The sequence below is a fragment of the Xiphophorus couchianus genome, chromosome 15 (genome assembly GCF_001444195.1).
Source record: "Xiphophorus couchianus chromosome 15, X_couchianus-1.0, whole genome shotgun sequence".
Lineage (NCBI taxonomy): Eukaryota > Metazoa > Chordata > Actinopteri > Cyprinodontiformes > Poeciliidae > Xiphophorus > Xiphophorus couchianus.
The window spans coordinates 16,388,127-16,413,690 of NC_040242.1; the positions used below are offsets into that span (position 1 = coordinate 16,388,127).

The 25,564-nt window shown below is 39.0% G+C and overlaps 1 protein-coding gene across 2 annotated transcripts in view; it reads right to left on the minus strand.

The window, feature by feature from the left end:
• The window catches only part of plcb1l (phospholipase C beta 1-like), a 196,483-nt gene that overhangs the window by 48,179 nt on the left and 122,740 nt on the right, over positions 1–25,564 (minus strand). For both annotated transcript variants that reach the window (XM_028040278.1, XM_028040277.1), the window contains exons 4-9: positions 11,967–12,107; positions 11,795–11,874; positions 7,884–7,937; positions 5,558–5,633; positions 2,325–2,425; positions 1,295–1,461 (exon numbers count right to left, since the gene is read on the minus strand). In XM_028040278.1, the coding sequence (XP_027896079.1) occupies positions 1,295–1,461; positions 2,325–2,425; positions 5,558–5,633; positions 7,884–7,937; positions 11,795–11,874; positions 11,967–12,047 (559 nt within the window). In that variant the 5' untranslated portion in view covers positions 12,048–12,107. The remainder of the gene's footprint in view (positions 1–1,294; positions 1,462–2,324; positions 2,426–5,557; positions 5,634–7,883; positions 7,938–11,794; positions 11,875–11,966; positions 12,108–25,564) is intronic.

The following is a 25,564-nucleotide window of genomic DNA, read 5'->3' on the forward strand; positions in this document are numbered from 1 at the left end:
TTACCCCTTAAGCTTGTCTTTTTCATTAATTTTGAAATAAGGCATTTTTTTTCTGAATGTATTTATTCATGATGTATGTGTGCTTAGTAATGTTTCGTCAAGCATCCCACTAGTTTCCTGCCTCCAAAATGAGATGCGCAGTACTAAAGTTGTCTTATCAGCACCTCAAATACAGTAAGACATAACGACATTTAAGAGCAGCGTTTTGACATCAGAACCATAAACAAGTCCAAACAATGAGGGTTAAGTCATTTGTTTTGTGATTCCTTCAATAATGAGAATTTTCAAAAGTTCCCAGTGACTCCTAGAGTGTTAAAGTTAACACGTTTAATTGTCAGTTAGTATTGATGTGTGTAAAAATGAAAAAAATGTGCTGAAATTGAGAAGACAATGTCCTGAACATAAAATCTGCGCAAGAGTAAATTATTGTTTAGTGAAATTTGTGCAGTAAAACAGGTGAAAAACTGGAACTTTTTGAAGAGTTTTAGTTTTAAAGTCTATGGGGCATATTTACTGAAGTATTTGAAGTAATGTGTGCATTGATGCTGTCTACCCACAGTTAAATGATGTGAAGGTACACATGTTCACACTGTAAATGTTTGTTGCAGGAGTCTGTCCCGCTTACTTGTAGGACAAGGGTGAGATTTAATCATACACAGGTGTCCCTATTTTATTCTCGCATAATCACAAGCAAGTACAGTACATTTGTGGAGATAGTATCTAATTGTTGTATATTTTGATTAAGTTTAAGCTTCAATCAATATCTGTTTGTTTGTTTATCTCCGAATTAATTGGTTAAAGAATTGCATCACATTTATTGTCTCATCGATATCATGACCTGAAGTTCTACCTTCATGACTAAAATAGCCATAGAAGGAAAAAAATAGTGAAAAATATGAATCCAGTGCAGCAATAAGGCAAATAGTGGAAGCAAAACAACTGCAAGAAATGGAGGACATTGCAATGTGTGTTGAATTCCCATTAGTGTAATGCTAACAAGTTACGTAGATCTTTTCAGAAAGACATTAAAAATATATTTTGCACTCACGAAGAAGGCAATGCACTGAGCTGAGTGATCGGTGTAGATTCCCCCATGGATCCATTTTCGAATCCATCCAAAGAGATGGATTCGAGGTTTAAGGATTTGTTTCACACTCATGTATGCAACACCAGGAAATTTCCTTCACTGTGATTACTTTGGGCACCTAATGAGCTGGTGAAATATTTTGGTGATAAGGGTTTCCTAATTATCTAAATAACTGACTTTTAAAAGTAAGAAATATGTGTCTCTGACCTTTCTGTGCAAGCGACATGTTGGGCTCATATTTGTCCACCAGCAGCTGAACTTGCTCTGGTTTGAGCGGAGGGTAGAGGATCTCATTCAGACGAGGGTCTCGCTGCTTGCTGTTGATGAACTCTGTCATCTGCTCCACTGTGAGGTACGGCCGGCTCTTTGCTCCACTGTGGAGAGGAAATAATCAAGAAATGTTACAAAACGTTGTGCTCGGACGAAATGTTAAAAAAAAATTATAATAGAGATGTGAGCAAAGAAAAAAAGGGAACATCATGAAGGGTAGGAGCAGTTATAGCAAAGACAAAAAAGCGCTTATATCTTGATTAAATTGTTATTCATATCTAAGAGTGTGAAAGTAAATTGTGTTCCCTGTATCCTTCTGTCTCCTGTCCCCTCACTCTTAGGGGTAATTAAAACCTATAGATTAAGTGACACCGTTATACTGGCTCATCTCATGCTCTGACTAACTCAAGGTCAAGTGGAAATTCACAGTCCGCAGCTTAACAGTAAGCCTTAAATTGTAAGACACTCCTGGTTTGGGACTGGCTATATATATTTTATTTAATAAAATAATGAAATACATGTTTTATTAATGTATGAACATTGGTAAAAAGAAATGTCTTTAAGATATTCACTTACTAAAATGAAGCGAGCAGGAAGGCAGGAATATAATATTATTAGAAGATCATTTATGCAGATATAATCCTGATATATCTGATATATTAAAGCCTGATAAATAATTGGCAGAAAATGTATTATTGGAGGTTTTCCTGTTTTGCATCCTAAGGCTTTTTTGGTCATTTACTGTAGTTATCATAAGCAAAGTTAACAATTTTTCTTCTTCATTTTGAATTCTTATAAAGAATGTGTAAAGAAATAGAAACATATCCTTAATATAACAGGATTTATAGACAGTCGTAACTTTAAGGAAAACTGAGATGTCAAAAACATGGATAACAAATGAAACCTTCGGTACTGATTGATAAAGATTTTTTTCTCAACTGTGAATTAGAAACAATAAAGTTCTTACACTTCAGAGAAGATGTTGTCCAGCTCTGGTCGAGAGCAGATGTTACTCAGGAACATGCTGTAAACCTCTGGAGTGAAGTCCTCCTGGGGGACGGAGTCATTCTGCAGATGACAGCAGCAGCAGGATCACATGAATGACATGCATCTTTTATATAACAGGCAGAAAGTGGGCTACTTTAAAAAAAAACCCTGCAAATCAATGAACATTAAATTCAGGCCCACTAACTTTAAAATAAACACTGCTTTTCTTTTAAATGTGCTGTTTTGGAAACAACAGAAAATAAAGATACTTCCCGAATTATTCTTACAGGGTAAGCTATATACGTAATGCTTTTTGTTGTTTGTTTTGTAAACAACATGTAAAAGTTGTATTTTTATTCTCTGTTAAACAGTCATTTTCAATGTAATAAAATACACTTACCTATTAGGCTCTTTGTCAAATAATACATTTTTTTTTTGCTTTTATTAACAATTCAGCAAAGCACACAGGTTTTACTAAATAGCATTGGTCTGGGATTGAGATCGCCAGGGAAGAATGTCGTTGAAGGTTAGTTTTCATAAAGAGGCCAGCAGATGTTTATTTAAAATACTCTGGATTTTCTAAGAATTCATGATGCCGTAAAAAAAGAAAACAGGTTTTCCGGGCCTTAGGAAAAGGAACATGCATCACACATCACCAACAGCAGCCATGAGTTGCTTTTCACATTTTCTTTCTCTGTTTTACTCCTTATCCACCTGAAGTGTTTGTGGCCACTGCTTTAATCTGTTTTCTTATCTGACTAAAGCACACAAACTCAGTAAAAGTGCAAGTAGAATCTAGCCAGTTCACATGTTTACATTGGTGATAGTAGAGGTTTTAGTTTCGCCTGTTATCACTGCCAAAAACACAATTGGCATTAGATAGCATCTAATGGTAGTAATGGCGAGCATGTTTGAACATTCAGTGAATTATTTACACAGCCAATCAGCAGCAAGGAAAATGAATGACACTCCTAGATTGGCTGCTTTGTAAACATAATTTGAATTTATGCTTCACAGAAAAAAATAGGTAAATCCCTGAATACTACACAATGAATAGTCAAGGGTCCACTGAAGTGCTAATATTAATAGGTAACAGGGAAATAGATGAGTTATTAAAAGACACCAATATCTGCTTCAAACTGAAACTCCTCAAAAGAGAGGTGAGGTGGAGAAAATTCAGGAACTCCCAGACTTGGAACTGGAGCAACTCCTGTTCCAAGTTGGGAAACCAGTGGGTTCTAATAGAAATGTGTTAGAAATGTATACTGAAATGTATATATACAATTCAGCCATGTTGGATTTTTAGGACAGGGTTGGTAAGAGAACAAACAAATCTTAAATTGTCTTTCTTGGAATTTCAAGCTGTAGGAACCTTTCGGTCAATTCTTCTCAGTCAAGCAATCCATCCATCCATTTTCTGTTCACCCTTTGGGGTCGGGAGGGTTGCTGGTGCCTATCTCCAGCTACGTTCCGGACGAGAGGCGGGGTACACCCTGGACAGGTCGCCAGTCTGTCGCAGGGCAACACAGAGACATACAGGACAAACAACCATGCACACACACACACACACCTAGGGAGAATTTAGAGAGACCAATTAACCTAACAGTCATGTTTTTGGACTATGGGAGGAAGCCGGAGTACCCGGAGAGAACCTACGCATGCACAGGGAGAACATGCAAACTCCATGCGGAAAGACCCCGGCCGGGAATCAAACCCAGGACCTTCTTGCTGCAAGGCAACAGTGCTACCAACTGCGCCACTGTGCAGCCCAGTCAAGCAATGTCAATGAAAAAACATTTTTCTTTAATACTCTGTGTTTGTTTTGTGATATAAACAAAAGCTGAAAAACTCCCAAGTCTTGTTCCAATTCTGTATTAAAATGTGTGAACATGGAAGTACTTGGAAACTTTCCAGAATGGCTGCTACACACAACTAAAATCCTTTTAACATCTACTACGTAATGTCTGTTTTTTTTTGCTTGAAGTCCATAGAGTAATAAAGAAAAACTTTCAAACAGAACAAATCCTCTGTGTGCCGATCATCAACCGCCTCCGGAAATTAATGAGTACATTCTATATGAGTCATGCTGTGTGGATGTGTCAGCTATTTACTGTACTGTTTAAATAAAATTCTTGCGTCCAACTCCCTGATGTGTCTGCAGGAAACGCTGATCTCTTACTCATTCATTCAGTTTTCTTTAGAGGATCATCTCCACGTGGTCACAGCTTTGAAAATTCAAAACATCAACAGAACTGCTTCCAGTTTGCACCCACAGAGTGGGCGCCTTACCGAGCTATCGCAGCTGAGCAGGTATGATAAATACAGAGTGCGCTCAGCAGCAGGCGTGCCAACAGGAACCAGAGCAGAACCAGAGGGTATTAGAAAAGAGTGGGAAGGAGAAGAGGGAAGATGCACAGAGAGAGGGGTGGAGGTCAAGCTTTGCTAAAACTCACTGAGTCATTCAGGAGACCTTGGTGTGAACCATGTTGTGAACACACCCCTGCCTGTCGGGTGTGTGTGTGTTTGAGGGATTAACAGCGATACCATTTAGCTGTAATTACTTGCGCTGTGGAATAACAGCAAATCCCAGCAGACCTGCACACAGCAACACCCTCCACCCCCTGTCTTGATGCCGTTCATTGTGCTAATTATGTATAGCTTTTTGTGTGTGGGTGCATGTCGGGGATGTGCGTGCTTTTATTTCAGTTTACATTCAGAAGCCAATTATTACAACCTTATTGTCTGCTCTCCTGTGTGTCCATATGTTTCGGCATGTGTTCATTAAACAGCATTTTCCCACTTTCAAGCATGAACATTGCACGCTGCTCCACCGTTGGAGAGCTGTGGGACGGCTTGCATGAGAGGGCAGCTTTTGTCATGCGAAGTCTGAAAATGGGTGGCAAGAAAGCAGCTTTTGTCGTCTTTATTGCTCCCGCTGGGTCCGTTTGTTGCATTACAACGAAGAGCGAATTGGTTTAAGGTTTAAGACATGCAGCCATCCATAAAGTATGACTCCATACAAATGAGCGAAGCAACAATGGGTTATTGTTTCAGGAGAAAATGGGCTAAATAGCGACAGACTGATAGATGAGGTGGAGAAGATTAAAGAGCGTGCGGCTAAAAACAAGCAGGAAGGGAGAAGAAGCAACATATATGGACGCAGATACATATGACAGAAGAAAAAAAGGAAACTCGTGTATTTTGCCATCTTACTCTGCCAGAAGGGAGGTTGCAGTTTTCCAGTGCTGTCTCCACTCGCTTCCTGTCTGCTGAGAACATCCTGAAGATACTGCAGGCAGACAGAGACAGCCTCTTATGAGTAAAAACAGAAAGTGTCACACTGACCGAGAGGCTTCCTCTCTGATCATCTGCATGTCAAATCCTAACACTTTCAACCAATGCTCATTCAACCAATGCTCATTCAGGATATCCTTCAAGAGACTCCTATTGTCCTGTGGGGAGCTTCCACTGTAAGAATAAGTCACAGTAAAAAACTATAGAGTAAAAGAAATAAATAAAAAATAAGCAAAGAGAAATAAAAATTCCAATGAGAGTCTGCAAACTGGAGGGGTAAAAGTGGGGCACAGATAACACTTGAATAAAAAATGCAGAAGAAGATGTAGAAGAATATGAGAGGAAGGAGAGGAAGAAAGCTGCGAGCTTTCCCGAGTGTAGCCTTGCAGTAAAGTTATTTTTATTACTGATTCAGTTTTTGAAGCATAAGAGAAATTTCATCAAACTGCTCTTTAAAAGGTATTTAGTAGATCTTTAGCACAAATAGCAGATTGAAGACTATTGCCATTTCAATTCAAGATCTCATGAATTACACGTATCTTACTGTCAAAAACTACTCTCTTTTATTTCTGAGCAAATGTGAACAAAGACTTAAAATGTTTATTACTGATGATATAATAGCACAGTGACCAACTTGGAACACCAATAATGAGAAATTAACTAATAAGTAAGTACTTTGAATACAACAGAAGAATAAAGAAATTATTGTTTCAATATTAGGTCTTTTGAATTGCACACATCTCAGCTTAATAAACATGCAGTAATAATACTCATTTTCCACAATAAGCTGACATAAACATGGATAAAGATTCAGAGTATTTTAGCTTTTCTCCTCCTTTATAATTGTTGCTGTTGTCAAAACAACCCAGTGAAAAACTACTAAATAAAAATGCAATACAATGCAAGCAGGCGAAGATTAGAATCAGCCAATTTCAGCTTGAATGGCGCCGATAGATCAAGTGTTAAATATTCCAATGTTATCTGTAAATTATATGCATCAAAATTGAGATACACATTTTCATTTTTAAAGGACCTGCAGCACCTTTCTGTTCTCTTTTATTAAGATTTTCAAATCAAGCATCATATTTCTCCAATTTCATATTATTGAGGTAACAGTTAGCCATTTAGGCAAGTCAGCTCTTTAGAAATGTGACAGGTTCCTGATCAAACCAAAATAACTATGAATGACCTGGTGCTGGTAGAGTTTATATATTGAAGGGATATAGCCACATTTTCTTTAGTGGACTATGGGTAAATGATAGATATTTTAAAAAAATGATTAGAAAATTGATAGAAATTACAAATACTCACTACAGACTTGTTGCCTTGTTGTTGAAAATGCGCTATATAAATAAAATGACCTTTACCTTTACAGACATATTTTTATTTTTCCACAACACAAAGAACGTACAAGCATACTATTTTATTCATCACACACAAATGGAGATGATAAAAAATAACATTTCCTAATTCATTTATCTCTCGAACAGCACATATCAGCCATCTATGACTGAATTAGTTTTTATCAAGGTTGTTGAGTTCTTGTCTTCAGTTTCTTTTACACAGACAATAAATATGATTTACTGCAGCCAAGTCTGGTCCATTACAGGTGCCACATGACTGTTTAGACATGTTTTCATATGCCATAGTGTGTTTTATTTATTGGTTGATGTATGCCTGTGCAGATCTATGAGGACTTGCTGTATGCTCAGTGGGAGAGCACTGTCAAACTGACATTACTCAAGCAGACATGCCTCCCCAGCCAGGAGGTTAATTCCCTAAACGGTGAGGAGTGTGTCACTGGCTCTGTGTTTTGACACCCACCGCTTTCAGCGGTGGCTCTGAGGGAGGTTATCACAGAAGTTCACTGTTGCTGCCTGAAAGCTCGACTTGAGTAATGGCAATAGAGGGAGTTCGTTTTTCAACGAGCTGATGACAAAGTCACAGACAAATTAAACTAATGCTCTCTAGCCGGACATACACAAAAAGATTTGTTTCACACACCCAAAATTGTGGTTGTGTGAAACCCACAATCTAGAAGATAATATGAGTTGTGTTAAAATATCAGAACGGAATGGATAGGGATAATATAGTCCTATGTATGCAGACATCAACAGTAAGGCTGTGGATGTTGAAGTGCACTAATGCCCAGAGTAAAGTGTAGAGGCAGAGCAAGCTACAGTGTGCGCTGATCAAAAGAGCTAAAAGGTGCCAGGGGAGAGAAGGATGAGTCAGAAAGACTTACTTCTTGACAGGAATTCGTCCCTCCGGGTTGAGCTGCAGCTTCAGTCGAGTGTATCTGCAATGGACAGAGAACACGTTTCAAAACCAGATGCTAAAGCAGTTTCTCTGTGTGAAATTTCCGCACTAGATTGTCTTTCAATGTGTGCTTGTTTTGTCACCAAGTGTTTGACAGTGTGTGTTTAGCTTGATGTGCAGTGGAGCTTTCCATCAGACATAGTTAAATTTTGGTCTAATCTGACCAAAGAATCTTCTTTGTGCCGTTTGACAAATTCCTTCACATTGCTTTCTTCTTGTCACTTTTTCATGTAGGCGAGTTCTGTTAATAGTTGTGCTTTTGACAGAATATCCAGCCTGAGCAGTGGATCTCTGCAGCTCCTCCAGAGTGCTGGCTGCTTCAAAGGAAGAGCTCTACACCAACATGCCACCTTGACTTTGCATAAATGTTGAAATTATTTTAACCTGGGTGCAGTGATGTGTAATTGAATGGGCGTGTCAAGGCAGAGACCACTGAAACAAATGTCCACAATGACCTAGATGAAGTGATGTCCCAGTATCTGGATTGGCACAAGATTAGAGACATATTGTGACAAAAACAAAAAAAAAAAAGCTGTGATTTGCTTTTATGTTTACTTATACAGATACACAAACATTTTATTTAATAATACTTGATATCAAAAGAAAAAATAAAAATGCTGTGGTAACTCATATCACCCAAGAATCTTCAGATTTGTTGAAGATGGTGATGTTGTGGGCAGGAAGGATCTCTTGTAGAAGTCAGGCTTGTATTGAATTTGAGGAGACCTCTGACTGAAGACTGTTGCTGGATGACAGTATCATGGCTGTCATGACATGTTAACAGGGCATTAGAGACAATATTCCACAGTAACATGTCCTGGGTTTCTGGTAAGCACTGCTAATCCACCTCTTTAAATCTTAGTCTGGCCGAATGGTTAGAAAGCAAGGCAGAGAGATGTTGGAGTCGAGGTTATGATCCTTGCCCATTATGATTGACAGAAGTCACAATTTGATCTTCCTCCTTCTCTCTCTCCCCTGGTCTGCATCCATGAGCATCCTTTTCAGCTCCTCTGGGATTTGGGGTCTGAGTTCAGGTATTATTTGAACTTTTGAGATGCTAATCAGCTACTCCCAGTTGTAAACACAATATCCTGATGGTTACACATCATTATGAACACAAAGAGAAAAAAGTCCCTACACCTGGACAGCATCCAAAACCATAATTGTCCAAACATGCAATGCTTCAACAAAAAGCAGAAGTCTACAAAAAGAAAAAAAATAGGTTCTAATGTAACAGAGCTACTTTAACATGCTCCAACCATAAGCGGTGCAATTTCAAAACGGTATTAAAAAAACACATCATAAAACATACACTACAAACACTGTGTGCATATACCAACTCTTCTATCAGCTTCTTGAGTGAACTTTGCATGCCATGAATGTCTGCCTATGTTTACACTGCAGGTTTGAAATGCGGTTAATTCCTGGAAGTCTCAAGAGTTGGCAGTGCAGAGCAGTGCAGCAGCAGCAGCCGCGCGGGCAGAGTAACCTGGGCTATAAATAGCTCAGCTGCAACAGGAGCTATCATTACAGGTCGGGCTTTAAGTGGCTGCTGGCTAATAATTAATATCCATTATAGTGTCCGCTTCTTAGAGCAGACTGGCTGCCTGAGGGAAAGTCACAGATGCCTTTAATGGTTAATAAGGGACAGACTTGTTTTCTCAAGCATTGTTTCTAGAAAAAAACAGAAACAAAAACATCAATTCAGAATAAACTTTATCCAAAGCATAGGAGGAGAAACAACAGAGACAATAAAACAGGAGGAAAATATTTATATTTAAATAGTTCAAGTTCCCTCGTGACTGTCCAGTTCCAAAATATGCTTTCATCAGATGTGATCCTATAGTCAAACATACTATTCATGATGTGATTAAATTATTCTCTTTGTGCTGTACAGAGCACAAAAGAAATTGAAGGAAACATTCATTTAAAAATCTGCTGGATCCTGCTGTTTCCTGCTGCTTGTAACATGTCTTATTCCCACTATAAAACAAAACAAAACAACTTCTCACAACCTTGAGAGCTGGAGAGAAGTGACCGCATGCGGAGAAACATCAACATCATTTCAGGGATAAAGCCTCCACATGCTGAAGGAGTGGGAGTAAAAACTATTGCTCGATTTGTAAGCAAGCAGTGCACAACAGCTGCTGCTGTGAGCAGCCATCGTGACTGCAAAAGCCGCTCTCTTCAATTTTATTCAACCCTCTCCATACTATGTGGTCGATGGCCACCTTTATTGTCTCATAAGTCAATTAGCCTCCTCAGGGGTGCCAGTTAATGGCTTCCATTCGCTGATAAACATCAGACAGCAGGGAGATGTCACCAAACACAGCTCTGGGTATTTCACTAAAAGCTGCGTCTCACATTTATGTCTAAGCTCACTTTGCATGAACATCGCTCAGTCTCGCACCGTGCACATAAATCAGCGTGTACGCGTGAGTGTGTGTGTGGGTGTGTGTGTGTGGGCGTCTCGCGGAGACAGCCATAATGTAGTGAGCCGTTTGACACAAATAATCCGCAAACATTGGTCGGTGTGGGGAAAACTGATTACGAGTCTGTCGAACTGGAGGCACAAACATTTACAAGGTCAAGTGGTTATTTTTCTACCATTGGAACCTCAAACTAAAGCCCAGATGCACCACAATATTTGTTGTGTGTATTTTATGCACATGGCGTTTTATTAACGTCTTCCTTTCTGGTGACTATGCGATACATAACTTTCTGAAGTTTTAACATTAAAAAAAAAAACCTAACCAGAGTCATGCTGCATAAATCATTTCTGTGATGTAATATAGACAATGCGGGGAGGGGATAACTATAAATAAGGTCTGAGAATAAAGAAGACACCAGAGATAGAAAAATAATGTAAATTAAATGTTTTTTTCATTAATACTCAGTGAAAACTTCATTAAGTAACTCAAAACCAAAATTCAACTCTAAGATGTCTAGCAAAGGTAAAGTATGAACGTCCTCCTAAAAAAAAGCATCACCACACTAGGTTAGCCTTACTTCAAACAACTAAAACCCTGTCATTAACAGGAATGTAGATGACAAAACATGTTTCACATAGAGGGCAACATTCGCCACCAAAGATGAGCAGTCCACACTGATAAAGTGGATAAGAAGGTAGCTCCTCTCCCAGCTGTGTGGCAAGTGACTGACTGGAGTCAGTTGTGCCCACCTAATCTTAAGAAGCAGCAGGAGGTCCGGCACATGCCACCCTGAGAGGAGAGACCCACGCCAAACCCAAACATGCACCTCTGCACTTCACACGGACTCTTACAGAAGAGGCTCAAGAAGTCTGTTGTTGAAAGAAAGCTTTAAGAAGTTCAATTTCCTCTTAACCACAAGCCATATTGAGGACACAGCAAAGGTGGTAAGAAGAAGCTCTGTGGTTACAGTTTGCTGCCTCGCTAAGCCAAAGTATCGGCTACAAATACATGCCACCATTTCCAGATTTTTATTTGGAAATTGTTTTGAAAACGATGTTTCTCTTTCCTTCCACTTCAGAATTGTACGATAAATTTTATGTGTCTGTCACCTGAAGGAAAATAACATTAAAACAAAGCATTGAAATGTGTGGCTGTAGAATAACAAAACATGCAAATGTTCAATTGATATGAAAACTTTTACATAGCATTTTACACAAGTAATAAAAATGCAAGTGTAAAGATTGAGGAAATACCATTTACTTTTCTCCAATGCACAGCTCATAACTTCAGTGGCATTAGAAATGTCTGGCATCTTTGTTTCACCAGAAAACCTAATTTTCATGTCTGTATTGGGAGACACACGCTTTTACATTTTCTCTGAGGCTTGTGGGTTCAAATGACATACGCTTTCTCAAGGCAGGCCTCTCTGGACATGTTCTGTGCCAAAAGGTTAGACGCCAGGCTGAATAATTCCTCTGCCCATTCCTGTAGAAAGTAAACCAACAACACATCATGTTAGCATATTTGTTTCATATTGTTTTGCTGTTTCTTCACTTGTTTAATTTAAAAATAGCAACCTTTGCAATCTCCTCTTGAAAGGCCATGAAGTTCAGGTAGGTGATGTTGACCATGTCAGTGCCGCTAACCACAGTCAGCATCCTGTTCTCCAACTTCCCTGCCAGTGTGCTGACATCCAGCAATTCACGCAGCTTTGCATCCTTAGGAGAAGAAACACACAAGGAAGCAGAAAAAAAAATTATCACAAAGGCTTAAGAGAATAATAAAAAAAATAAATCCATGTTTTAAGGTGTAAAATGCATTTTTCTTATCATATTTGTTCAAACACTGTGGGGGAACCAGTCACCCAAACATACATCCAAAGTCCAGCAGGATAAACAAACCTTCAGTGGAAAAGAAAATGATGCTAAGCAGAACACGGAAAAGGACGGGGAATGTTCTTTTGAGGAAGTGAGAGACAGTTCTGTGCTGTGTCATAAGATTTTGGATTTCAGAGTAAAAAACCCCAAACGCTGAAACAAGACCTATCAGCGTTTGGAGTACCGTCTCAGCAGAGACTGATTTGGCTGATTAATGAGGGCTCTACTATCTGCACTGACACTGTGGCAAGATGGGAGGCATCGAAGTACAAGAAGCAGTCATTTGATGTGTCAAAGCACTGAAACCAACAAAAAGCTAAATTATAAATACAATACAACATTTTCAATCAGTCAGCCAGGATTGGGCTCCTATGATACAATTTTCCTATGATTGGCTTAGATTAGTATTTGGCTGGTAAAGTAATGAAAATCCTTTTTCTTTTCCTCTAGTCAATAACTGGATCAACACAAAGAGTTCATAATATTTTCTATTCTTTTAAAGCACTTTTTATGGGTGTAATGAAAGTCTGATAAATATATATAATATTTTGGTGCATGAACAAGGGTAATCTTGTAATGTCTTTTCTTTTTTGTTGGATTCCAAACTTCAAGATCTATCAAATAATCATGGTTTTCTCTTTTACCTCTCATAGAAATTGAAAAAGAAAAATCTGATTACTTAAAATCTGAATAAAAGAATGAATCTAAAAATCTGGGGCATCTTTTGAGGGTCTTTTTCTGTCACTCATTCATTTGGATTGGTGGACAGACAGAAAAATATTTCTCTACACTGAGAAAAAGCAGCACAACACTTCCCTGGGACCAGCAGAGCAATACGTTTTCTCAGAAGTCTTTTTTTTTTTAAACAAAATCTTCAAGCTCGTGAGAACAGACAGTCTCCACCTTCAGCAAAGCAAAGTCCAGACTTAATTCGCCTCCACATTTATCATCTGACAAATTCAGCAGCTTGTTTCAAGAAATCTCCTCTCTGCAAAAACAAAGCAGAGGCTGTTGGCAGCAGTCCAACTCGCAGAGACAAATACTCAGAAGGTTTTTTTTTTATCTCTAAGAAGGGAAAACCTAATTTTAGCAAATATACATTTAGATACCTAATCTTCGGTACAAATCCTAAAATACAATCTACAATGTCTTAGAGGCACAAGAAATGAGAATAACAACCTTCTTCTTCTCCCCTTTGTGGCTTAGTACGCAAGAGGCATGCATACTGGGTGCTCTGGCTTAATTAACACAACAAAAAGCTTTGTAAAGGATTCTGCAGAGAAAGCAAATGAGCTCCCATTAATTTAAGCAATCAAAAAATGAGCATTGTGTCCTATTGATAAATGTCCTCTACCGGTCCCTCGCATCCGCAAATCAAAATGTCCCAGAATCACCCCACCCCATCCAGCCCATTATTACATTTTAAGACAAAACATTTCTCAATTTGCAGTTAAAAAAATATACAGATATTTTCTATGGCTACCTCTCAATTCTAAGCAAACCACTGCTGTGTTTGTTGTGCATTATTTGCAGGCTCGAATTGCATGGTTCTGGTGTTAAAGCGATAAACAAACACATGTTCTCATTCAAATAAGAATACATCAACCTTCACTTAGATATTCTGTAAGCCACCAGCTGCATGTGAATGTGTAAAACCCACTCGCAATTTGCTTCAGCAAACAATGCTAAAGCACACACTGAGGAGCGCCGTGGACGGCTGCCAAGGATGAGCAGCTTCTGAGAACAGACAAGATGACAGTAAGACGCATATTTCATTTATTACGGCACTTGAACGTCAATGCAATGCAATTCTGTTTTAAATCTACTTGCAGCCATTAGCCGGACATGCTGCTCGTCTCCTGGTGTGCAGTCAGTGCAGAGCTAGACTGGCAGGAAGCTGCAGGCACTTAAGGCAACCTGAGAAACCTCAGCAACTGTGATGGAAAAGATGAAATCAGGCAGGTGAACCAGGCGGGGGAGGAGTGAGGCAATGCAGAAAACCACGGATAATGCCGTGGTTTGAAAGCAGCAAAAGGAGAGAAAGGGGGCTCATTCATGTGAACGAAATGTAATTTCCTACTGGTGCATTCATAGAGACTTTAGAGGCAGGCCTAAGGTCCCAGTTACCACAAGACTGGAAGTTTAGATCAAGCAGAGGGGAGTGGGTGGGTTGGGAAAATTTCTTTGAGAGCTTTTTAAGATGCATCCATAAAGCTTTAAAAGTCCACAGTCTCCAGAGTGCATGTGTGCGAGTATGTTTGGTGCATCTGTGTATCCATGGACGCTGCAGTGCGATTCATCAGGCGCTCGTGACGCGGGTTAGCAGCTGCTATTAGCAGCATGTGAACTCCTTTCAGACACTGCCGAGCAAGGAAGAAAGCAGACTTTTCCTGCCTGCATTAGTTTGTCACAAGGCCCCACCTGTCAACAGGTCTGAGCTCAAACTGTGTCATGCTCTGCCGAACACAAGGAAGGGATTCAGACAGGCAACGGGAAATCGGGAACACAAGAGGTCATTAAGTCCGGAGCACAGCACTTGTCGAAACTCACACGCAGATGCACACGCACGTTCACGCCATCTTTGACACACGCAAACAATCACACACTTTCAAAAGACTAAAGCTGAAACTTCAGAGAAAGGCAGTCACACACACAACTGAGGATGCTGTTTGTGTTGCTAGATATGCACACAAAGGCATCAGATCAAAATAAATGTCAACATGAATGATTGATTGAGCCATCTAAGAATATATATGGTACATCAACAAGAGGAGCACGCGTATAAAATGGCACCAATTTCAAGTTTTCGTGTTAAACTTTACAGCATTTATTCAGAAAATAATTAAAACAAAAGGGCAGAAGGGTTCTTATAGTAAAAAAAAAATTGTTTGTGCGAAAAGACTTCTTGGTGAACAGTAAACATGTTCACCACGGACACTTCATACCAGGCTGAGTGGGTCAGAACAAGAATGATCTACATAGAGTCATGAAGTGTTATTTTGAAGTGCATTGAAAATATATCGCTCTTCTCATAACAGGAATGCCTATTTAAGGCGGTTTATTACTGCAGTGTCTTGTTTGGTCATGCTGACCGGTGCTAAAATGAAAATCCAATTTCTTCTCTAAAAAAGAAAGAAGCTCCACATGGCATAGGGTTACCAATAGAAAGGAAGATAATATACTTCTAAATTGCAAATACTTTAATCGCTGGGTTTTTCAAGCTGCAGCACAAATGCAAAAAAATTGACATGCCGTCACCAAGAAATCCAGAGCTGATATTTAGTGATGAGAATGGAAGAGAACTACGAGGAGGAATAAATGGAATAAAGTGGCTTCCAGGGTTTAGAATTATGCAAAAATTGGAGCACACCTCTAAACACAACAACAGACCTCCAGGCGTGGTGAGATCAGCTCAAAGTGATCAGCACGTAGATAAGGATTTTGTGTTCTACTCTTTCCAGTATGCACACTGTGCAGGATAAAATTAATCGCACGGCGCATTCTCCTTCTGCTGCTGAAAACCTAATAAAAAGCGGGTAAAAATACAAATGTGCAAATATTTACTCGGAACATTCCTAGACTGCATGAAAATGTTTTCATGCAGATGTGATGCCAGTGGTGATACCACTGATGACCAGGAAAGCAGCAGAAAATAAATAGGAATTCTGAATACTGTGAGTAGGGTCACGCTTTGTCCTTAAACTCAAATGAAGCTCCACAAATTTGCCACAATCGAGCATTGTTCAGACAACTTTGGCGGTCCTGGAGGCTGGAGGATGGTTGGAATCTGGGGTCAATGGGGCCTCAGCATGTTCAGTGTAAGTAAAGCTGATAGTTTTTCCTGGAAGTTTTTCCAGAAGGTGTAAGTTTTGATTATTTGCAGTGAGGTTCTAAAAATTACCGTCATGTACTAGTAGGAAGATGTCGTCTCTCAGGGAAATTCTCAGAGAGGTGGGAAGATATTCAAAAACTGTCCGTTTTGTAGCCAAATGAAACTGTTCATCTTAGTAGAAAATAACCATATGTCGGTGAACATGAGCATTTTATGGTTTCACAAGAGGTGGTACTACTTGTTTATCCAGCTGATGAAATTAAGCCATGTCAATTGAGCCTGCCATTGGTTGCCATCCAGATCAGCTGCAACTTGCAAAGAACAGAGAAAACTTTTGGATTTTAAGTCAGCTTTACAGCAGCATCAAAAACATTTTCCTGTGCTCTCCAGGACTGCTAGATGTCATGACAGCTGATTCAACAAATCAGCATCTTTGTAAAAACTGGGTCTGACTTGCAAATGAGCTTCCACTAGTCTGTGAATGTACTTACGTTTTCCAGAAGGTTAACAGAGGTGACGTCTTTGTAAAACAGTTAACAGAGCAAAGCTGTACTTGTATAAAAATTATATTTCTGAAATTAAAAACAGTATGAGTTCTACAAAACAGTTTTTCTAAAATAAATATTTTAATTTGATTACCCTCTACAAAAAATAACAGTCTTAAATGACACGAAAGTGAAGCCACATTCATGCATTTGTGTGGCGTTTTGCATTCCTTGTTAACCAGCCTGGGTGACTCACAGAGACTACAGAGCGTTTTGCACTCGGTAAAGCTAATCCTAAAATGACTCCCTCTCTTGGTGATGCAGTCATTTATTTAAGAGGGTTATGCTGCATCTGCAGAGCATGTTTTAAACATTAGCCACATCATAACTTACACAGATAGAAAGCACTGAAACACTAATCCCATTAAAAGACAGAGCCCCGTTTCTGCCACCATACCGACGCTGGCCTTTCTTATCATGCGCATGAAGTCACATGGACAACCAGACATGTGTATCCAGTCAATGACTTCACAAAGTCCATTCACGCAAGATGCAAAGTATTGCATCTAAACTGCTTCATGTGCTGCTTTGAGTACTCTACTAAAATGCAGTGCTTAGCAATAAAAGATCAGCAGCATGTCAGGAATTTGCAATGCTTAAAACGTTCAAAAATAAATAAATAAAAGCCTAAATGCAAACAAGTTGCTCACACAAAATAGGGCATATATGTTAAAATTAGACAAAACATGACTGGAGATTTACAGCACCGAGCGTTTCATCTGCAAAAGGACACCATGTATCTTAGCTTTAAAGCATTTTGCTGAACAAACAACTCTGCAGTTCAGCCTCTGTAGTAGCAGCATTTTGTACCAGAGTGCTGCACTTTCCTACTGTAAACTTTCTCAGTGTGAAAATCGCTTCACTAACTTTTGTGTGTCAGGGGTGGAACTCAGGCATAAAAAGCTGCCTAAGGATAAAACACAGATGAGAGCTTCACAAACAGCTGTGTTGTAAACACGATCAAAGAATATGCATGAGAAAGAGAAGGGGGTGCAAGGGAATCAGAGGGAACGGAATCAAAGACTCCCTGTCTTTGATTCCAGGGCTTTCACCTCTTTCTCTCCTTTACTGCCTGAATCCTGTATTCAGTCCCATCCCTTTATCTCTGAGGCAAATTGTTTCTGCTTCTTTTTATTATTCGCGTGTATTCATAATTCATTTGAGCCCTCAAGAGTCAGGGGAGGCTGACCACCGCAGTTTTATGAGGCGGAGAATTACCCAGAGGGCCAGGAGTAAAAGGTCAGAGCCAGTCAAGTCATCAGTCAGTTCTCTGGTGATGCATTACTGACCACAGAACAGGCCACTGGCTAGCAACGTGGCCGGCTTTGTGCTCTGCAAATTTAAATCGCCCTGCAAAGAGTCTTTTCTTTTCAGATTTTGGAGTTTTTCAGATGTGTTTTAATTTAGCAACATTGTGCAATTTGAAGTAAAATCTGCTGCGAAGTAGTAAATTACTGAATTTTGCAAAGAAGAACAAACATGGCTTTTTAAATTACCCATCATCAAGGTACAGCGCCCGGAAAAACTATTCACTCTCCCTGATGAGTCTCTTCAGGAATTTAGCGTAATGTACCAACACAAAATACTGCAAAATTATAGAGTGGAGAACCTCAACAGTGTTCAATGTATTTGTATTTGCCCTTTTTATTCAGTTCTTTGACAATGTAACAATAGCTACACACCTGTCAGGGCCTGCCTGCGAAATTTGCACATTAGAGGATGAAAGTTTTGCCCTTTCTTTGTGACAAATTATCAGCCTTCTCTGTCGCTGTTGAAGAAAATCGTCCCCACAGTATGATACTTTCACCACCATATTTCACATATATTTTCAATTTTGGACTGATCCAACTAAAACAGTTTCTTCCACCTCTTTTCTGAGCCCACATTAGTTGTGGCAAACTGCACAATCTTTCTTTCAACAGTGTTTTTCTTCCTGCCAGTTATCCAAAAATGATAGATTAGTTAAACACAAAGAAAGCCGTTATGTCAACAAATTTGGCCACTGAGCTATGGATGTCGCCTGCCACTTAATGAGTGTTCATTTTAGTGGTGCCTCTCTTTACATGGATGGCAGATTGAACAGTGCTCATTGAAAATCTCAAAACTTTTATTATTTCCTGATAATTTAAGCCTGTTTTGAACTTATCAACTAACTTCTCTGTGACCTGTGTGGTGTGTCCTTCGGTCTACATGTCACTATTTGCTATCTGCTCAGTAATATTAGATAAAATCCCAGTAAGACATATTTGAAATTTGTGGTTGCAATGTGACAAAATCTAAAAGCACTGAATACTTCCTTGTTCTTTGCACATTAACTTGAAAGACAAAATGATTAAGGAGGCATTTAAAATAACATTAACCCAATCATAATTAAAGTCGCCCTCCGTCTCATCATGAGCACTAAAGTTGAATGCATTTGCTCACTGTGGTGTGTTAGTGGTGCTCAGTCAAGCATTGATGCACAGGTTGAGGAAACGCGTGGGAGTCGGCTGGAAGCTCATATAGACTTAACAATCCCTCATTGCAGCTCTTCAATTGGGACATTTCATTAACCCTGGCGCATTGAGACATGAAACATGAGATGGAGGGGCGGACAGAGGGAGGGCTGGGGGCAGATAAGCACACTATTTTCAAAACGACAGAGTATCAGCAATAACTTGTCCTGACAGCCACTCATCTACATGTGTTGGGAAAGATGCCTAATGTTCTCCTCCTATGATAATCAACTCATGGCACAGTGGAGCCGAGCATCGCAGACTTTGACGTTATAGTGGAAAGCTAATTTTTAAAAAGACAAGTTAAAAAGCTCAATATATCTTCCGCTATCATGAATATTTCAATAACAAACTCGGCAAACTTATTACAATCATCTCTCTCGCAGATCAGACTTCATTCGAATGTACCACAAGGCTTCAGTCCCACTTTCATTACATCCGCAGTGCGGCTGGACTAAACACTCTAGGTAATAAAAGAACTGGTGTCGTGGCTCCAAAGTTTTACTCCAGGTACTTATGAATTTGTAAATCCACTTATTATTCCGCTCTGCAACAGGGAGAAAGAATTTGTTGCATGATCATGATAGGATAATTCATCCATTTGAAGCTCACTTCTCCTTTCAGATTCCTCATAGAAGGTGTTGTGAAGCAGATTTAAACTTTACAGGATCTGCTTTAAGTGACAAAAATAGTAAATATCATACTTGGTGTTACTACAAAACAAGTTGTGATACAAGCATTACAACATGAAAGGATCAATGGAGATCATTAAGCAAAAAGAAAATGTAGTAACAGGGGATAAATACATAGCTTATCACTTAAAACCAGGAGTCAATCTGGCAATTACCTTAAGAATGTTGGAAATATTGATATGATGCATAAAAAAGAAATAACTGATAATTTACTGGAATGGCATTCCTGTATAAATAAATAAATAATAACATTTATAAATAAATAAAATTCCTTTATCTGTATTTCTTGTAAGTGATCAAGTCTATGAAACAGACAGTAATATGAGGCTTAATTTGGAGAACACGTAACATCAGTATGAGTACAAAATGCAGAGTAATGCGTTGCTGTTTGCGGTTAATTTGGAGCCAACTTCAAAGGTAAATGATCAGAGCACAAACAGCTGTTTCTTGGGTTGCATGACGAGCTGTTCTGTTAGAATTTCTCAGTGAATATCAGTAGAAAAATGCAAAGTGCATAGACACATAAGACTGCAAAAAAAAATCCAAGCAGACAGCCCCAGACAGGGATACAGAAAATGGACGGTTTAACAAGAAGTATGAAAATGAACAGTCTTAAGTTCAAAACAGTATAAACACACAGCAGCACAAAGAAGACTCAGAAGTTTGAAAAGGAATCCAAAAGTCACCTGGCTGACTTGTGTTTCAGTGAACTCAAACGGCTCACGTCTGACAGCTGCTGACAGCTGAGTGTGCAGTCTTGGCAGAACCTCTTAATTCAGACTGCCACCTCACATAGAAAAACTCTGGCATCTATTTCAGGGCGTTTTGTCATAGAAGAGAGACACATTCTTTAATGGAAACACAGAGAGATGCCTGACAGCTGATTGCAAGTCACACCCCCCTCAGTAACTAACATATCTGACTGAACTGTCAACCAATGAACGCTGCATGATGGCCAATATTGTCTTTATTTCTTTGTTTGCACGTATCAGTACCAAGGTAAACCCAAAGCAAGATCTAACCCCATCATTCGCACTGTTTTGTAACTATGTATGACTGAGTGATGCATAAAATGAAGAACAAACAAGATCATCCTCAGATATGGTTCAAAGAATATGTCCTAGATTTTTTTTAGACAAGTGCATCCAAGTAAAAACTGTTGGTTGTTAAATTAGACAGAAAACAGTGGGAGTTCTCAGTTTTGAGGCACGTAATGAATGGGAAAAATAGATTCTTCAGAATTTGACCTGTTGAACAAGGCAAATTTGGCCCTCATTTTGACAATTGATTGGTTAATCTCTAGTAGCTCTGTTGAAAAAACACTAGAAAAAAAACAGATTAACAAAGATTAGCTTGTTATAAGTGTATGATATTTACTATTTAACACTAATGTGAAAAATTCTCAAAACTGTATTATAATTTAGTTTTATAGGAATATCTCGTTTTTCTGCTTTAAAAATAAATAGGCCATTAAATCATGTTTCACATTTTTAATTTATAATTCTGTTAAACACCGATACTGTGAAACTGTGTTTTTATATTCAAAGCTATCATACTAATAGAATCTCATGCCTACCTTAATTCAATCCAACTGTGCATCTACAGCAAATTAGCGTTTTAAGATTGGTACAGCTCCAGAGAGCTGTAGGAAATAAGGCTGCCAGCTCACATTAAGACACAAACATGGAAGTCGAGACGTAAAAATAATGAAAGAGAGGAGAAAACTGTCATATATGTGAAAATGAATCCCGAAGCTCTTCTGTTCTCGGGAATGCCACCTGCATAAAAAAAAACAAAAACAAGCTTTGACAATGCTTCTTGTTCGCAGCAGACCAAAGGCTTTCTTTACAGACACTCAAGCATATGTTCACATAAAAACCTGCAATTATGTAGGTTTGTGTTCACCGCGATTCGAAGAAGAGAGAATAAACAGAACAAAAGCTGGAGGACGACTCCCACTGCGTGTGAATCACTTTGAGGGAAAGACGGGGAGACAGGAGGGGGCAAGGGGCAAGCTTGATGAGGTGGAAGAAGTCTACCTGGCATGCACTCTTCCTCTATCTGACTGAGCTCACATGAGGCAGACAGGAAGGGAAAGGCAAAGACAGGAGAGAGCTGACCTCAGACATGCATGCCACACAAACTCCAGCAGGAGAAAAAATAATCAGCTGCTGTGATTCGCAAGTTTAAGTTCCTCATTAGAACAAGCGCTGAGCAGAACTTGGAGTGCAGCAACACAAGTCAAAGAGCCAAAAAAAAGAAAACTCTAACAGCTCACTTGGGTTAAATGTTTAATGAGGTATGTAAAGTATATTGTGCAATCAAATCCGGTATTGCCAGAAAATTGTGAGACCTTTAAAAAGACAGAATGGATGCTGAAGTTAGGGAATGTCTAAAATGGCTATAATGAGTTTCTCCACAATAAAAGACAAAAAAGAGGAAAAAACTTGAGTCGAATAAGTTTCTAATTGCATCTTACACTTTTTTATTTGTGTTTTGCTCAAATGTATGTTTTGCATGTCATAAGTATTCTGCTCATTTCTTTCACAAACTCTGCCCGATTCAGTCCCATCACTTTGTAAGGTGGATGAACCCGATTCTGTTCCGGCTGTCCATGGTGCTCCGCTCTATCAGCAGGGGCGCTAAAACGTCTCCCAGGTGCCAGAAACTGGCAGGTATGTAAATATGGCAATTATCCTGTAGTCACACAGCAGCTCTAATTTTGTGAAAGCAGACTTCAGCTAACCGCTGGTGAGATTACATACAGTGCCTACACACCGGGAAAGGCACATGAACGGCATTCAAGAAGACGCATATTCACGCCCACACAAAGACTAATGAGCACGCTCGATGCAGAAATAGATATGCAGTAGAAGCAGCCAAGACACTGGTGAAAAATCCACATTTCTGGTGCCTCGTTTAGCCCCCTAGAAAAACAAAATGTTCACACACAGGATGTTCTGATACAGAAAACTACTGAAATTCAACATTAGTAGATAAAAACCATGTTTGTGCGTTCAAATCAACAAATTTGTCTGCTGCTACAGGAATGTAATTTTCCCTTTAGAATATCTACTACAATAAATAGATACTGTTTTAACACTTCTAGAGTCTTGAAAAATCATAAGCACTTTTTTATGGCCTAATAATGAAAAACAAGACTTTAATCGTAAATCATATTTGACTTTGATACAAGGATCTTTCCCAGAAAAGTTAAAATAATCCATAATACACACAACCAGTTTGCATTACAGTTGTCCTGATAAAATCCCTATTATATTCGTTTTTTACATAATTGGTATCACAGTCCTTACACCCGAGAGAACTTGTGTAGTGGTTAAAGAATCTGTTTTTCTGCCACTATTTTTAATGACTCTGATATATTGGGTTTATGAGAACAAGATGAGATTTTTGACATTTTTGAGGGGTTACCAGCTAATGCTTTTGACAATTGAGTTATTTTTTTTACAGTTGTTGCAAATCATTCTTACCCTGTATTAGAGATAAAAAGCCCTAACTGGAATAATCCGTATATACAGTGTACTTTCCCATTACACTGGGAAAGTAATGAAGTGATTTAGGTGTACAAAAGAGAATTTTCAGAGTTGTGAAGTGAAAAAAACACAAACATCTGGACAACAAACAAAGACCAACATCACACTTTTGAAAAATGAAGCCAACAGACTGTCTAAAGAGCATCTCTGGCTTGTGTTAATGTTATTGAGACAAGTCAAGTGTCATCACACCCCTTCGTCAAAAAAACCTTCTATTCTGCTAAGTGTCCTGGAATAAAGGGGCCCTTTGCAGCATTTGTTCCTCCCTCTGGCACTGTGCTAGGGGCCCTCTACCACACAGGGGTCATGTAGAGTCAGTCCCACCAGGGAAAATGTACACAGGGAGGTTGGGGAATTAATAATTCATGAGTTCCTCGCGCTTCAGTTCGGGCTTAAGGCTATGAATGTTCTGCCATTGTTGGTGCAGTGACGAGGCGGCATATGTTCTCCCCCTTTCCTTGTTTCCATTACTCTTTGAGTTACACTTTTCCATTTTGCTCCATCTTACCAACAGCACATCATGAGCTGTGCCCTTACTATGCAGAGGACACATAGCAGATTTCAGACCCAGTAATTCTGGCCAGAGTCAATTGGGTTTATTTGGAGACATTCCTGCAGGGATATAGTGGAGGGCTGCGTAACATCAGGAAGAGTCAGCAAACTGTTTAAAGTAATAGTGGAGCTGAAGAGAAGGAGCTGTGCTTTGTCTTTCTGCTGATGGTGGATTTGGAGGTTTCCTCTGATTTGTACTATTATACACAGTAGTGCAATAAAAAAACAGTAATTAATTTAAGATATATTTCAGTAATGGACAAGTTGATTACCAATATGAAGATATACCAAGATTTTAATCGAGTTTTGGTTTTGAAATGGCAAAAATGTTTATTTCCACGGCCCCTACATTTTAAAGGCTTTGTAATCAAATGAGAAAGTGCCACAGTGATCAAAGTGGTTTACGAATCAAAGAGTGATACCACACTGACGGTCAGCTGGCTGAAAGAAGACCAGTACATTTTCCCCTTAATTAAAAGAAACAAAGTGCGCCAGTATTCGGGGTATAAAACACAGACTGATAATCATGCAACATTCTGCATAACAAGCACTGAAAAATTATTAAATTCACAAGATCCAGTCTATTTTAAAAATGCAATAAATAAATTCTAGTGACCACATTACAGCAAGTAAAATAAACACTATGTCATAATTTATAGCAGTAAGAAAAAATATTGTCTTCAAATCATATTAAACAATTTTATTTAAAATTTCAATGTTAATATAGCACTGTACAACTTTGGTATTTTCATATAAGTCTATCATACAGAGATAATTTCACACAGGCCTGTAATTTCATACAAGCTCCTGGATTTGGGTAATTTTGGTAAACACACCCATTACTGGAAACAAAAATGTGTTTCCTGGTGTAAAGTTTCATCTTAACAATATCTGTCAAGCATTTAAAGGTAGTTATTGTATTGCACTTTTTTCAAAGGACATGGGTGCAAAGGTGAACTTTAATCAAAGCTTTTAGATTTTCAAATGGAAATGCGGATGTGGACTCAAGATAGCTCAACTCAATTAAATGTAATATCATTGGCAGTGTACACTTCTGCTCATAGTTGTTCAACATCGAGGACAAATCCTCGATACTGTGATCCTTTACTCAGAACTTTGAAAAAGTCACCAAATCTCTGAATCTGATTTCTAGTCGCTATTTTTCTAACAAATCCTGCTGAAATTGTTTTATGTCAGAAACTGACCCATAGATAAGAAAGGGCGGTTTAGAAACACACAAGCGAGCTTACCCACTACAGTTCCACATACTGGGGAAGACATTTACGATGGGATATGCACTAGCTCTACTAATTTGTCTTTGAAATCCCCGACTAAACATTTGAGAGTTCTAGCTGAGAAATGTGCAGCTGTAATTGTAGTCCTTTGTCTATAGTTATCGTTTAGCCTCTTGCCATCATTAGCTCCCCTGTGACACAAAGAACCTGCTGTCCCGATATCCTCAGACCATCTGCCAGCCCAGGCCATGCCAGCCGCTAACCAACCAGCCACCTTCCACCCTCACAAAATGCTCCATTTGGTGTGGCATCTGTGTGCTCCACTGATGCGCCAACAAGGACTTGCTGAATGTTTAAACAAGCTTTTGGATATTTTTACGATACTCAACTGGT